The 17,065-nt window shown below is 44.3% G+C and overlaps 1 protein-coding gene across 1 annotated transcript in view; it reads left to right on the top strand.

Annotated features, from left to right (window-relative positions):
* prox1a (prospero homeobox 1a) overlaps nucleotides 1-17,065 on the top strand; it is a 40,728-nt gene that overhangs the window by 14,154 nt on the left and 9,509 nt on the right. Inside the window, exons 3-4 of the mRNA XM_038968167.1 lie at nucleotides 1,292-1,399; nucleotides 12,184-12,378. Of these exons, the coding sequence (XP_038824095.1) occupies nucleotides 1,292-1,399; nucleotides 12,184-12,378 (303 nt within the window). The remainder of the gene's footprint in view (nucleotides 1-1,291; nucleotides 1,400-12,183; nucleotides 12,379-17,065) is intronic.

The raw sequence follows: 17,065 nt of genomic DNA, 5'->3' as shown, positions 1-17,065 counted from the left end.
TGAGTGTAGAAACATTATACAATTAAAAGTTGCAACCGTAGCTATATAAACATGCAATCCAGAAGGAAAAGGTATTATGACATTGTCCTACTTACAGACTTACAGAGTAGCCCTTTATTTGTCGGTTCAAGATATAATAGTTACTAGAGATTGCTTTCCGCTCAACGAGAGAGCGGGTTTACCCTCATCTCTTTTCATTGTCTTAGCCCCAGATAGATATTAGCTGAATTATACAGCCATTAATTCACCATGGAAATGGTTTGGGCCCGTCCGCAACACAGACGTGTTCCAGGGATGCAGCGCCCATCGCTGGATGGATTTCACTGCCTTGGAGCCCCTCTTCCTCCTCCCAATGTTTGGCAGCACTAGGAAGGCTGGAGGCTGAGGGACGAGCAGGGGGTGTAAATGAGGTTGAAACAACTCTATCGTTCAATGTGCCCCCCCCATCCACCCCCTGCTTCCTCCTGAGACTTCCCTTGGAAAACCTTAGTCTCTAAAATCTATGAGGTGTGTATTTTAAATGAATAAGGTCTACAGCTCTGTTATAGAGAGACAAGGCACTTAAAGACTTCGTCAGGGTTGTCCCTTTAAAACCTTGTTTTAACATGAATATGAAGCCAACGTCACGTTAGTAGATCCTGTATTTGGTTGTCATGTCTTGTCGCCAAGCCATTAGGCTCCTCTCTCATAACCAGTGTTAACTGCTTTCTTTGTCTGTGATATGCAAATTTCATTTTTTCCCCCTTCCTTTTTTGGGGTGGAGGTTGGATGGGGGTATGATGGGGGGAAGAGGGAAAGGCGTTTGCTTACTTTGACTGTGAAATTAGCTCCTTATGTAAAGGCACCAGCTGTGGCGCTGGCCAACGTTTTATTTACCGTGACACGCTCACACCTGATTAAGAGTGGATGCTAATCGCAAGCAAATGGTTTGGCCCTGGTTCACTCACTACTCTCTAACAACTAACAACTGATTCAAGATCAGCCCTACCCTTCTCCAGTGCTATCGCTATCCTAAAATAATGAATGTGAAATGCATAATATTGGCTTGGCCTATATCTATTATAGTCTTTGAGGAAAACAATTAACTAACTAATTATTGTACATTAAGTACATGTTAATTACATGTTATTTATATTAAAAACACATCAACTGAACTAGCAGTGGTTGTAGGTCAAGTTACCCTACCGTAACTATTTGACTACACATTGAGAAGCATTGCAAGGTTAGCCATTTTAATTATAATTTTCCATCCCCCAAAAATATATATTTCCTTGACGGCAGACATGTTCAGATTCAGGAGGGTCTTTCCCCCAACCACCTGAAGAAGGCCAAGCTCATGTTCTTCTACGCCCGTTACCCCAGTTCCAACATGCTCAAGATTTTCTTCTCCGACGTCAAGGTGAGCCACACCCCGGGACCCCAACCTTTTACCTCTCACCTTTCCACCTCTATCATCATGAAAATGAGTAGGATGACGTAGGCCCTAGACGAATGTAGCTCCTTGAAGTAGAAGTTGCCCTTGGGCACTGATCTAAAATCAGATTACCCTCCCAAAATCCTAAACTGAATTATTTACCCAGTGGTTATGGTAAGGATTTGGTGAGTGTAAGCTGATCCTAGATCTGTGCCTAAGGGAAAGTGCTACATGAAGCTCTTGAAAACATACTCTGGGCTGGCACTCCTCTCCATAGTTATGTGTTCAACACTGTCTGTGTGTCTGTCCTTTGTCTTCCCAGCGGAAGTGACTGTCCTTGCCCCCGGTGACAAGTGTAAGGACAGATCACCATGCCTGGACTTTTCTTCCTTTTTTTTGCTCTGTGTTTTTCTATGCCTGTGCTCTCACCTCAGACTGCAGTTAAAAGTTGAGTGAAGCAATTACTCTTCTCACTTCTCCCGAGATGTTCTTCCGGCAGAGTGCTATACTAATGTGAAGTGCCTGTTGTGTGTCTTGCTGCATTGCTTCTGTACGAGGATCTTTTCCCTACTAAGTCATGGCTTTATGCAAAATAGAGAGGATGAGGAATGTGCAATAGGTAATATTTAGAAGGGAGAGGGCCGGGGGAGCATGGACGTTACAGCATGGCAAAAGGAATTGAGAGGGAGCGATGAAGGAGGGGTAGACATGGGGTAGATGATTGGGATAGCGTGCAGAAAAGGGGTTTTCTGAGCGGTAGGGACGAGGGAGGGATAGACATTGGGGAGAGGACAGAATAGCGTGCAGAGAAAGAAGAGGGGTTATCTGAGCTGGTGTAAGGGTGGGAACGGAGAAGGAGGGAGTGAGTGAGGGAAATGGTAAGGATGAGCATGAGGTATGTGGGGACAAGGCCAGGGAGTGATCAAGCATAGCACAAGTTGGCTTGTGAACAACGCAACAAGGCTACACAATAGCTGTGCTGGTGTCTTATATGCGGCCAAGTTTTGTTGTTGTTGTTTTTGTTGAGTCCCTCTCGGACCATAAGGAGGGTAAAAACTGTGACCGAGCCAGGCCATCTTATTCAAATCAGCAGATAAAGTCCCTTTTTTTCCCAGCTGCCCCCTCTGTCGCCATAGTGACAAACTACTAACTCAACCCCCAGGTCACGTGACAATCTCTCAACACGCTCCCTCGTCGAGTTTTAGGAGCGGTGATGATGTGTGTTTGGTGTGTTTGTGATGAGGGGTGGAGGGGCACTCTCACTGGCAAGGCGGGCATAGGCCACTTTCACTCCGTGAGATTAGATGATAGATAATATTATCTCTGCCACAGTATTTTTTATGACTGGATAATAATCTTACCTACTCCGACTAATTACTTTTGAAGAACGTATCTCAGTAATACTTTATTTCAATAGTAACATTTCAACAAACTATCTACTAACCCTAGCCCTAACTCTTACCCGAACCCTAACCTTAACCCTTACCCTAAACCTTTTCCATGACCTTAGCAAGCATTTGCTTGTCAACAGATTGTTGATAGTATGAACATCTGTAGATCATCTACAAATGGACTCTCTGGACTATCCAAATAAAGCGTGACCAGTATCTCAAATTGAATGGCATTACCATACACTTAAACAACAAGGTCAAATAGTTAAGGGTATTACGATTGTAGTTCTTTGTCTTGGCTAACAGTGGAGGACAATGGAGGAGGCAGAGCTAAGCTAGTGTCCGTTATATGGGAATGGGAGCTGCCAGTTCATATACAGTCAATGAACTAAGCAGACCAGACCCAGCTTGAATCGGATTGGTGCCTATGGGAGAGCCACCCCTTAACGAGACCGGAACTGTAACAATTATTTTCAATGGTGAACGGCATGAGTGGGACACCTTCATTCATCCACCATCTTTGGAGACGCTAGTGACTAACTAATTAGGCATGGCTAGCTGATGCAAGGCAAGGAGAGTGGCATTCTTAGACAAATGTGCTCTAAGAGCTAATAATATCTTGACTAATAAGGTACAAGTTCCCAGTTGTTTTGAACGTGGCATTATTCTTAGACTTTTTAAACATTTTACCTTGATGACCTTAGCCTACGGTATAGGCTTTTTTTTATAGAAGAACCCTGCTTAACTGACAGGTTAAAGTCTGCTTGAAAGAGCCCGCTAACCTAGCTAAGCTGCTTACGTTAGCCAGCAAGCTAAAGAAGTTTGTCCCAGTTGAGTTTTCCAATGGAGCCCTCTTTGTCTGGAGGGGTAAATGAACAGTTCCAGTGCTGTAGGCGCTGTATCTACTACGCTTTGTTTCGGGACAAACTGGATCCCTCAGAGTTCCAATGCGGCAATTGTTTACTTGCTGAGGATTATAGGCTTGAGGTGGCTTCCTTGATCACACAGGTAGCCAGCCTACGAAGAAAACTGGGGTGGAATGTTTACCTTTTCTACGCCAGTGGTTGGACTGCATTCGCGCATGCTGGATGCATCTCCGTCTTGTCGTTTGTCATTATCCGACTGGCCGGTGTTGCCCGGAGGCTGGTGTTGCCAGGGGAGATATCTCCTGCCTCTCCTCTCCCATCTTATAGCGGAGTAGAAGGAGCACTGCAAGAGGAGCATTGCAATCAATGATGGTCCCATTTCACGAGCTGTAGAAGCTGAAGACAGTGGCCTGCCACAAAGCAGCCTACACTCCCAACAAGAGGCCTGGTCCCGATACAAACAACGAATAGTTTCGCCACGCTGGAGCCTGCACCTTCATCGCTGGGGGTACCTGTGTGGGCAGCCGTCGTGCCTACTCATACTCCTTCCCCTACGATTTCAAAGTCGATGTCGGCAACCTTCCATCCCTGCTCTAGATCGAGGCCTGCACGATCCTGTGAAGTGTTACCAACCCTTAGGAAAGTTATGGAAAATATGGTGTTTGACCAGATACAATGCTATTTTACAGTAAATAAATTGACAACAGACTTTCAGCACGCCTATAGGGAAGGACATTCAACAAGCACAGCATTTACACAAATTACTGATGATTGGCTGAGAGAAATGGATGATAAAAAGATTGTGGGGGCTGTTTTGTTAGACTTCAGTGCGGCTTTTGACATTATCGATCGTAGTCTGCTTCTGGAAAAAACATATGTGTTATGGCTTTACACCTTCTGCTATATTGAGGATAAAGTGTTACCTGTCTAACAGAACACAGAAGGTGTTCTTTAATGGAGACTCTCCAAAATAATCCAGGTAGAATCAGGAATTCCCCAGGGCAGCTGTCTAGGCCCCTTACTTTTAAAAATTCTACTAACGACATGCCACTGGCTTTGAGTAAAGGCTGTATGTCTATGTATACAGATGACTCAACACTATACACGTCAGCTACTACAGCAACTGAAATGACTGTAACACTTAACAAAGAGCTGCAGTTAGTTTCAGAATGGGTAGCAAGGAATAAGTTTGTCCTAAATATTTAAAAAACTAAAAGCATTGTATTTGGGACAAATCATTCACTAAACCCTAAACCTCAACTAAATATTGTAATGAATAATGTGGAAATTGAGCAAGTTGAGGTGACTAAACTGCTTGGAGTAACCCTGGGTTGTAAACTGTCATGGTCAAAACATATTGATGCAACAGTAGCTAAGATGGGGAGAAGTCTGTCCATGATAAAGCGCTGCTCTGCCTTCTTAACAGCACTATCAACAAGGCAGGTCCTACAGGCTCTAGTTTTGTCGCACCTGGACTACTGTTCAGTCGGGTGTTCAGGTGCCACAAAGAGGGACTTAGGAAAATTGCAATTGGCTCAGAACAGGGCAGCACAGGTGGCCCTTGGATGTACACAGAGAGCAAATATTAATAATATGCATATCTACTTGTATTTGTGAGAGGTATTGACATGTTGAAAGTACCGAGCTGTTTGTTAAACGACTAGCACACAGCTCAGACACTCATGCATACCCCACAAGACATACCACCAGAGGCGTTGGCAGCAGCTAATGGAGATCCATAGTAAATACAAATACTAAATTGAATGAATGTGGGAAGTGGGTTGGCCCGACAATGGCGTGATGCTGCGCTGTCTTGGCGCTGGGGATGGTGGAAGAACTTTCTGACTACTGACCTGATAGGTAAATGTTGTGACAGTTGAAACATAATATGATTGTTGTTTTCGCTGCAACAGTTTAGCATTACGCTATCCTTACACTACTACCCATGATTGATTAACTTGTGTGTTTTGACATGGTTCAGTTAGCCATCAGTATTGATCGCCAATTACCAGCTTCTCTGTTTTGACAAATGCCCAGACAGGTCATACATAGGTTATTGTTATGGTGTGATGGATGAACAATAGGCTAAACACAATCTTAGCGTTATGTCTGGTTTCCATAGTTCAGACGTTACTTGAGAAAATATGAAGTTGATGTGATGTCAGAGACAGTAAATGTCAGGGTTGTTTTAAAATGTCGGGGTCATAAATTACCTCTGAATACACAAACAAGGATGTCCCAAACTGATGCTGCTGTGAAAATCTTTCTCTCTTTCTCTCTCTTTCTCTTTCTTTTCATGAAAGCTCTTGTTTTGGACACTCTCACTGCCCCCACAACCCTCTTTCCCTCTCTCGTTTTTTCTCTCTCTCTCGCTCTTTCTCTTTCACTTCATCTCTTTATCTCTCCTTCTGTCAGGCCTTTGTGTGTATTTGGCACACTGGCCTCAGTATTTGTACAAGTCGTGCTGTGGAGTGGATGAGGTCAGGAGGTTTTTCCTTTTACATGTCATTCCTTGTCTTTTCTTTTTTCGCTGATGGTGTGGCATCCTCCCCCCGCGCTACGAAAAGCCAGGCGCTAGATTTCAGGGCTGGTTTGTGTAGAGTCAGCCAATAGACAACGAGAGATTATCTCCCACAATTCACCCCTGCAAAAACAGGAAGCGGTAGAAAGCCCTGATGACTGTGGATGGGCTTTAGTCAGAGAGGGACGGGCCTCTTCTCTTTCTGCTCCTCTTGTTGTTTTTCAAATAGCTTGTTGGTCTGAGGTCATGTGTATGGATTCTTCCTCCTCTCCATTGTTTGGCAGGCAGGGAGCTAGATGGACGCAGAGCAGAGTGTACCTGTTTGTCTGTCCAGAGCAGAGCTGCCGGGTGACTTTGACTTTACTGTCAATGTCATCACAATGTGCAGGAGACACCTTGTTGGTGTGTCTTTCTCCTTTGAGGTCTTGCAGTCTGCTGTATTTGTGATGTCATGCTACAACGATCACTGATAATACAGAATGGGTATTTAACATGACCTAAGTTTAATCAGCAGCTCTCTAAAATATTATTGGATAAGATTATGACATGTACAATACATGACCAACAATATGTGGACATCTGCTCGTCGAAAATCTCATCCCAAAATCATGGGTATTAATATGGAGTTGGTCCCCCTTTTGCTGTCCCAACAGCCTCCACTCTTCTAGGAAGGCTTTTCACGAGATGTTGGAACACTGCTGCAGGGACTTGCTTTCATTCAGCCACAACAGCATTAGTGAGGTTGGGCACTGATGTTGGGCGATTAGGCCTGGCTCGCAGTCGATGTTCCAATTCATCCCAAAGGTGTTCGATGGGGTTGAGGTCAGGGCTCTGTGCAGGCCAGTCAAGTTCTACCACTCTGATCTTGACAAACCGTTTCTGTATGGACCTCGCTTTGTGCATGTTGTCATTGTCGTGCTGAAACAGGAAGCAACCTTTCCCAAACTGTTGCCACAAAGTTGTAAGCACAGAATGGTCTACAATGTCATTGTATGCTGTAGCGTTAAGATTTCACTTCACTGGAACTAAGGAGCCTAGACCGAACCATGAAAAACAGCCCCAGACCATTATTCATTCTCCACCAAACTTTACAGTTGGCACTATACATTGAAACGTCAGGCAGCCTGGTGGTTAGAGCATTGGGCCAGTAACATAAAGGTTGCTGTATCGAATCCCCGAGCTGACAAGGTAAAAATCTATCGTTCTGCCACTGAACAAGGCAGTTAACCCACTGTTCCCCTGTAGGCTGTCATTGTAAATAAGAATTTGTTCTTAACTGACTTGCCTAGTTAAATGAAGGTTAAATTTAAAATAAATTCTGCTGGCATCTGCCAAACCCAGATTTGTCCATCGGACTGCCAGATGGTAAAGCGTGATTCATCACTCCAGAGAACGCGTTTTCACTGCTCCAGAGTCCAATGGCGGCGAGCTTTACACCACTCCAGCAGAGGCTTGGCATTGCACATGATCATCTTAGGCTTGTGTTCGGCTGCTCGACCATGGAAACCCATTTCATTATGCACCCTAATGAACAGTTCTTGTGCTGACTTTGCTTCCAGAGGTCATTTTCAGGACTCGTCGATCCCATTCTGTGAGCTTGTGTGGCCTACCACTTTGCGACTGAACCGTTGTTGCTCCTAGACGTTTCCACTTAACAATAACAGCACTTACAGTTGAGCGGGGCAGCTCTAGCAGGGCAGAAATTTGACAAACTGACATGTTGGAACGATGACATCATATGATGGTGCCACGTTGAAAGTCATTGAGCTCTTCAGTAAGGCTTTTCTACTGCCAATGTTTGTCTATGGAGATTGCATGGCTGTGTGCTCAATGTTATACACCTGTCAGCAACTGGTGTGGCTGAAATAGACAAACCCACTAATTTGAAGGGGTGTCCACATACTTTTGTATATATAGTGAATGTCCCTGTTGTCTTATAGAAAATGAATAGGATTTTGTTTTGGTGTTGAAAAGAGCTTAATCGTTGGGACTTGAGTGTTTTCCTTCTCTGGCGCTGTGTGCATAGTTGTATGTAGGTTGCATGGTAGGGAAGCGTGTGTGTGTTTTGTTCCTTTGTTGTTAACGCTTAAGGTTGACCTTTTGCAGGCTCTCGAGTGTGAGTGTGAGAAATACGCTCTCGCCGTTCCTCTCTCGTTCCCCTCTTAGCTAATCACGCCTACACATACAGGCACACACACACACACACACACACACACACACACACACACACACACACACACACACACACACACACACACACACACACACACACACACACACACACACACACACACACACACACACACACACACACACTCCAACAGGCCATGGACATCTCATGTCTCTCTTGGCTGACCCCTGCCAGCTCAGATTTAGGAGTCCCGGTGATGTGTTGCTTTGTAATAGTTCCCCCCGACAGAACACTGACGGACCACTGAACACTCTGGTCCTTAGCTGATATCAGGGGATCTTTATCCCCCCACAAGCAACTTAATGAAACAAGAATGGGACCTGATTTGTTGTAGCAACAAAGACTTTTAGTAGACACACTTATATTGAATCTCTCTCTTTCTCTCTCTGTATACATGTAACGTGTGATTAAACCACAGTTCATCCTTGTACAGTAGATATTCCATACAGTAGATTTAAACATGCATTGTGTCAAATAGATGTTGAGGTATAAAGCCTAGCCTGTATAATGAAGCGATGCCTGTCCAAAGTGACAAATCTATCAGTCATAGGGCAGGAGTGACACTAAAGGTCTCCAGTGTGAGTGATGACATTCACTGACTTTAATCTCAGTATGCAGCTCTCAATCACACACACACACACACACACATACACACACACTCACACGCACACACAGGTATCGCTCACTCCAACTCATCCAAGAGAGAGTGATGTGTCTGAGTAGTGACGTATCTGTGATAGTGAACTCGCAAAAGTATGTGCATGAGTGTGTGTGTCTCAGAGTCTGTGTTGTGGACGTTGGTTCTTGCCTGTGTACAATAATAGCCCCTGTGTGTGTGTAATTGTAAGAGTCAGTAGTTTATTTTTTTGACACTTCGATGTCATGAGCCTTGCTTGCTGACAGCTCACGTTCCTATGCTGCCCTGGTCTATTGTCCAGCCCTGCAGTTCTCTACACCCCTCTCCCTCCCCCCTCCTAACTCTAACCCGCCCGCTGTTCTGCTAACCCTGCACTTTAGGCCTCGTCGCTCTGCCCCCACCCCTCCCCCCCACCCCACCCTTTCCCTCACCCCCCCACCCCTTCCCCTCGCCACCCGACCATGCCAAACAATGTCAGGCGGACATACTCTTTCAGTCCTCCCCCCATTGTATCATCCACAGACCATTCCAGAAAATAATGACCCCTCCTTTCCCCCCCTCCAGTCCCTTTCTCTCTCATCCTCTCCCTCTCTCACTTTATCTCTCCCTTTTTTGCTCTCTCCTTCTTCTCTGTCCGAGCCCATGCCTAGCTCAAATGAGGCCGTGTGTGAGCCTGCGCTAGTGTGTGTGTGTCGGCCCGGATCAGATGAGAATGTGTTCTGGAACAATAGCCAGAGCCTAATCTCCATGTCAAAACCGCTCTCCCTCCCCAGCGAGTGGCTGCTCAGCATTTAGTAACGTTTTGTCTCCTATTCTAACAGAATCACAAAAAGAGCAGAGAGGAGGGGTGGAGGGTGAGAGTGGGGAAGTTGGTGTAGGGGCGGGGCAGGGATAGGGGGATAGGGGGGTGTAAGGCTTTTAGGGGAGGGGGAAGGGCTGAGTAATGAGTTAAAGGATTTGGGGGGGCTGAGGTAAAGGGTTTTGAGGGATGCGTGCATGTGTGTGCGTATGTGTGTGTGACTGTCCAGGCTGGGGACTGTGCTGGGCTCTGAGGTTCTTATCTCCCTGTCTGGCTGTTTGGACAATGTGTTTTCAGTAGCGAGGCAAAACGGAAGACAGCTCCAGCGCCACTAGGCCTTTAATAGGTTTATGTCCTATTGAATCCATGCAGCCACACAGATCAGATAGCCAGACCTTCTCAGCACTCATCATCTCTCTCTCTATCCTTCTCTCTCTCACTCTTTTTTTCTTTTCCCACTTTCTTTTATTTTCTTGTAGCCTGAGAGGGGTGGGGAAGCAGGGTGCAGTGCAGGATAAATGGTGAATGGGGTTAAGTACATGTTTGAGCCCCCTGCGGGCAAGGGAGCTTTAGATGATGACTTAATCGTTTTCCTGGTCAATTATGTGTTTGTGGTCGCTCCCCTCCCAGCCCCGGTTATGATAGGGGGAGGTCCGGTCCCCCAGGGAAAAGAGTAGCAGACACACACGCTCGCTCTTTTTTTCTCTCTCCCTCTGTCTTACTTTATGTCTCTCTTTATTATCTTCTCTCTCTCTCAGTCCTGCTGCGGTCTTTCTCTCTCTTGTCTTGTATCTCTCTCTCTGTTATCATCCTGCCTCCAGACTCCCTGATGTGATATGAATCCCCCTATGCCCCCTTAACTACACTCAACATTGATGTCTTCATCACAGAGCCCAGAAAGCCTTAAAACAATTGGTTCTGCACAATAATGTGGCTCAATATACTTTATAATGTCAAATAAAATAAAATCCAATATTATCAGTGTTGCTATTATCATGATGTCAATTAATTATCCAGGTTAAATAAATAACCATTATTTATAAAATAATTATTTTCATAATTATGATAATTATTACTCAAAATCTCTCTGACCCTTTATCTCTCACAGTTTAACTACCAGGTTTGGGCTCAATTCAGAATTGAATTGAGAATGCCTCCTGAATTCCAATTCAATTCTTGAATTTGAATTGAATTTGATGTAGTAAAAGGGATCAGAATCACAATTTGAATGAAAGGAAATATAATTTAATTCAGTTAAACTCATTGAAATTCAAATGCCTCTTCTATTTTATATTAGGTCTAGTCTATACAAATAAACATCTTGTACAATTTTCAGGACAAACTCTTCAAATTAATGATCAAGAAAAACAAAATCTGTATGCAAATATTATCCTAAGTTGTTATATTTCATTAATCACCTACAATTAGTTGAATATGGGGTAAATACTACATTTCCCAGAATGCATTAGTTTAACCCAAAATACATAATTTGAAAATCAAGACAAAATGGCTGCTTGTCACAAAAAAGCTTAGAGATGTGATCTGAATAATGTTACTTCCCACCCTCAAATTCACTAACAGGGCTTTGGATGCAAGGACTATTGGGCCATTGCTGTCATTAGCTTAGCTGCATGTTAAGCATCCAGCTGAGTTTTAGCTAACAAGTCTATGCTAAGTAATAGAGCTATTGTCCCATATGTTTTAAATGGGTTGTTTACATTTGTATTGTTTGTAACCATGGGGGGGGGGGGGGGGGGGGGGGGGGGGGGGGGGGGGGGTATAGTGGGAATGATCAGTAGTTCTAAGCTCATGAGGCATAAACAGTATGAATGATATTCTCCAAGAATCAATGGGTTTACATTATATCCAAAAAGTACATGTCCACAAAATCTTTGCACCAATCACGGATTGTGGCTTTAGAATACATAACACAATAAGGTAGCGTCTAATATAACTGCATTGTCTGTCGAGAAAATATAATTGCCTTTCCACACACTAAGGTTAAAAGAGTATATGAACATTGTTTCTCAGTGACATGTTCTTTGGTGTCTGGAAGTATGACCTGTTAGATTCAATGAAACACTCATGTTCTATGACTGAGTGGAATTTCGTTGAATTGCACTGAGTTAAAGAATTGAATTATTAAATGATATTTCCTGTCACAAACTCAAATTCAATTTCTACATCCTGTGAGGTGTGGCCATTCAATTCAAATTTCAACTCATGAGTTGAATTGAGGTTAATTCCAAAATTCTGAATTGATCCCAATCCTGTTAACTTCTATAGTGTATATAATACATTCTAACGGTATTGTCATATAATCCTTATTATTAAAGCCTCTCTCCTCTCTCTCCTCTCCCATAGTTTAACCGCTGCATCACATCCCAGCTCATTAAGTGGTTCAGTAACTTCCGGGAGTTCTACTACATCCAGATGGAGAAGTTTGCCCGGCAGGCTATCAACGACGGTGTCACCGGAGTGGAGGAGATGAGCGTCAGCCGCGACTGTGAGCTCTACCGAGCCCTCAACATGCACTACAACAAGGCCAATGACTTTGAGGTAGAACCGCTTTTAGTGCGACACCCATTTACTGCTGTGCGACCATAGCCTCGCCTGAATACTAATGTCATGCACAGTTTAATAAGGCTAATGTTGTTGAGGTAGGACACCATTAAGTGCGACACTTATTCACTACTATTCACTACTGATCAGCTCACTCAGTATTTTTTTTTAATGTACAATAAAAGTGTCCTGAGACCAAACATACAGTGTACATACACTACCTGGAAAGGGTGAGTTCCCCTTAGTGGACTAGATAGATTTCTTTGACAATTTAAAACACAATACAACCATGCATGGATTTAATATCATCAAGGATGAATTGTGGTCCTCTTAAATAAATAGTTAAGAAATGAACAAACATAAACGCAGTGGGTCCATACTTCGGAACATTAGAAAAAGTTTACAATTTAGCCTGGACCTCCTTGTCATTGGCATCAGCCAATTACAATTGTCGACGTCATTGCACGTGATAGAACGTTACATTGGAGCTGGTCCCACCAGATAACCTGGCACACGTTAGGCCTATGGTAACCTCACTAGCTGACAATGATACTTTTGTTCTACTTGGTCTGTCGCAAGTGTAGAGTGCCAATATTTCAAGATGATGCATCCTTGACTAAGTTCTCACATATATGACAAAATCCCACGTTTTTGCTCATCCGTTTCAGATATACTGTACATGTGCTTTTAAGGAAAAAAGATAAAGTAGGTCTATACAACATTTCAGTTGTCATATACCGTCTTCATCATTGCTTCATTGACAGGCCACATTAACTGTGGGTTTGAGCCCCCCTCGCGTCAAGCATTTTTGCTAAGGAAAACACTGTTCACTGTTGGTCCTTGATCCTTGATTAAAATAACCCATATGTGAAAAAGTGGATGATTATTATTATGCATATAAAACATTTATGTAACATAGCCTATAGTAGCAATGATTATTTATGTAGCAGTGCCAGTACCTACTGTATGTGTCGGTCTGCAAGAGGGACTCCAACAAGAAGCTCCTCATTAAATGTATTCGGAATCTTAATTTAAAAGCTTTTCGCTACACTTTTCTTCTCAACACACTCAAAAACTATGAACGTATGAACGTAATTATACATTTCAAAGGGGGGGGGGAGGGGGGGATCATGTGGGATTCACACCCTTGCCACAATCTGCGACAAACACGAGGAGCTAACCACTGGGCACAGACATCAGTTCAATGTCTAGTTTTGATTTACACGTGGTTGAGTTCTCAACTAACGTGAATTAAACGTGAATCGACAAAAAAAGTTCACATTTTTATTGGATTTTGGTTAAAAGTTGGGTGGGAAAAAAATGAAATGCCCTTGCAAATCCAATCAGTTTTTCACGTTGATTCAATGTCATCACATAGTTTTTTGGGGGGTTGAAATAACGTGGGAACACTGTTGATTCAACACATTTTTTCCCAGTGGGTAGGGGCTCTACACTGAGGCGTATGACCAATCAGTCAAACACATTTGATTATCAGAACGTGCCGTTGGACTCCTGTTAAGTGCACTTTCATGAACAAGTGGTGGATCACATCCAACTACGTCAACGATTTTAAGCGGCTGTCATGGAATTTGAACCGGATATAATCACGACCATCTGTGCAGGTTAGCAAAGGGCTACGTCTGCCAGGTTATCCGATGGGAACAGCTAACATAGCTTTTGACCACGTGCAACTACGTCAATGATTTGAATTGGCTGATCCAGGTCCAGGTTAAACTTAAACTTTTTCTAATGTTTGCAAGTATGACCTAGTAGGCCTAGGCTACACAATAGACCTAGCCTACTAGGTATACTTGGGTTACACATATAACACATAACAAAACAAAGGACAGGACTACATAGCTAGCTAGCCGAACCAGACAAGTCAACCTGCAATCAGTCCTGCAACTCCGTGGGTAAAAACATCCAGATACAGTATATCCAATCAACAACTCAATGACTTATCAAAAACAAAAAACGATAATTAAAAAACACCCTCTTGTGTTCCCTGAGAGAGAACTACAGTAAGGCTGTTCTAAAGGCTTATGAAACGTGGCAGAACGTCAAGTCCAGCACAATATGCTTTCAATGTCAGCTGACAACAGGCCTTTAAAAGTCTGCAGCTGAGAATGGCCTGGAATAGTGGGTGTGTGTGTGTTTTGTTGTTGCTGCATTTCCCCGTGTCCTGCTCACCTCGAAGGGTATAGCCGTCCCTTGGACCGGCCGCCGTGCTGGCCAAGCACTTCTCCAGTGTGTGTGTGTGTGTGTGTGTGTGTGCATGTGTGTGTGTTTGTGTGTCACTTTCAGGAGGGAAAATCTCACTGTTGTCAAGGTTAAGCGTCCCACTGTTTTAGCAAAAGGAAGAGGGAGAGAGAGAAAAAAGCCGGGCAGAGAGGGAGATGGATGGATAGGGGAGTGATGTAGGGGCAGAGCGGGGGGAATAGAGAGAAGATGGAAAGCGGGAGAAAAACGGCAGAGAGAGGGAGAAAGAAGGATAAGAGGAGAGAAAGACAACGCTTTGCGGAGAGTGCCCTTGTGGTAGGGGAATTCTGCAGCGCTCACATTTAAAGTGCCTCTCTCTCCCTCTCCTATGTCCGTTATGTGTCTGTTGGGGCTCTTCTTCTCTCCTCAACACCCACACACACACACACACACACACATAAACACACACACACACCTCCCCCATACACTCTTGGCCCTCTTTGGGATTTGAACTACTCTAGGAGGAACACAGGCACTTCCATATGAAGTCATAAGGCCAAAATGTACAGCATAACAGCAACCAAAGTTCCCCAACTCAAATCAGACAAGACAGACCAGGCATTCTTCTCCTGTACCAGGAAACTAGCCTTGGCCTGGCTTAGGGAACTCTCAATTTACATACATGAATGTAGAAATTTGCAAGCAGACAGAGAGAGGGAGAGGGATAGAGAGGGAGAGGGAGAGGGAGAGATGGTGCAGGTGAATAAGTCTTCTATTGACTGAGGAGCTGGTACGGGGGTGTGGGGGAGGAGGGTGTAGACGTTTTGCATATTAAGGTTTTTCGTGGCAGGTGTCTGGGAGATATAAGAGCTGATTACAGAGGAGCACAAGAAAAATTTGCCCAGCGATGCAAATACACCACCCCGACACAAACGAACTGCCTTGGCCAGTGTGAAGTCGGCCAGTGCATACGTGTGAGGGTGTTTTGTTTGTCTGTCTGGTGTGTGTGTGTGTGTGTGTGTGTGTGTGTGTGTGTGTGTGTGTGTGTGTGTGTGTGTGTGTGTGTGTGTGTGTGTGTGTGTGTGTGTGTGTGTGTGTGTGTGCGTGCCTTGCGAGTCAGAGATGTGAGGTGTAGATAGAAATATACTGGATTTGTATCTAGATAACCCCAAGGAGGAGAAGGAAGGGAAGTGATCTATAGAAAAGGGCCTTGGGGGCATCTAGATACACATCCAGTATATTTCCATCTACACCTTACATCTCTGACTCACAAGACACGCACACACACACACACACAGGTCTGGGTTTTTTCTTGTTTGATGATATTCTGCTCTGTCACTGTGCTACACTAATACACTCCCGTCTCCCTCTGAGCTCGTCTTTTGTAGTTATTGTTTCCTCTTCTCTTTCATTTCAATCCCCTCTTTCTTTCTCTCTTCCTTAGGTTGCCTCTCTCCTTTCATTCTTTTTTCCCCCTTTTTGCATGTCTTCTGCCCCCCCTTCCCCCGCCCTCCATCCCCTCTCCCCCTGTTCTGTTTTCCCCCCTTTAGGAAGTTTTCTTCTTCACATTCCTTCTGGCACAGTGAACACCAGCTGTAATTAAAGAGCCTGTGTAAATTACCTGCCCCAGCTCTCTCTCTCGCTATCCTTTTTTCTCAGCCCTCTCTCTCTTTCTTTCTTCCCCTCTTCTCTCTTCCATATCTCTCTTCTCTTTCGCCCCATCATCAAAATACCCCGTTTAACCCCCGTCCTCCTCCCAGATTTGTTCTAACCGTAAAAGTCAAACTCCCCCATTCACACTGGCAACTGTCCTTTCTGTGCTTCCCCGACACCCCAAAACATCAAAACACTTTTTCTTCCTCTCTTTCTTTCTCTCTGTCGCCCTCTCTTCTATATCTCTCAATTTCCTCTCCCCCTGTCATAAGGCTGAATGGTGGGGGGTGATAAATGGAATGGTGGGAGAAAAAGTGTCAGAAATAGAGGCAGAGAGAGTAGGGGTGGGGGTCGATGAAGATACATTTTTATGATGGCTCAGAGAACGTCTCATTTTCCATAAGAGGGACTAGGCCAAGTTTCCACTGTCAGTGGCCTCCCTCCCTCCCTCCCACATCACACACACACACACACACACACACACACACACACACACACACACACACACACACACACACACACACACACACACACACACACACACACACACACACACACACACACACACACACACACACACCACACACACACCCTACAGAGCATTTAAAAGAGGAAGTCCCTATGATCTCTGTCTTTAGAGAGTGAAGTACCAATGACAGCACACACACACACACACACACTCATCCTCAGGGTATCATGTGTCCGCCCTTATCAGCTGCTCCCTCGTATTGGAAAGACGTCTCTCACTACTTTTGTCTTTTTTCCTCTTTTGTCCGTCCATCCATCTGTCATCCCTCTGTTTGAATTGATACGGCCCTCCCACGGTTTGTAC

Source organism: Salvelinus namaycush, chromosome 29 (genome assembly GCF_016432855.1).
Source record: "Salvelinus namaycush isolate Seneca chromosome 29, SaNama_1.0, whole genome shotgun sequence".
Lineage (NCBI taxonomy): Eukaryota > Metazoa > Chordata > Actinopteri > Salmoniformes > Salmonidae > Salvelinus > Salvelinus namaycush.
Note: the sequence above shows the minus strand (reverse complement) of the source record. Positions and strands in the feature narration are given on the sequence as shown.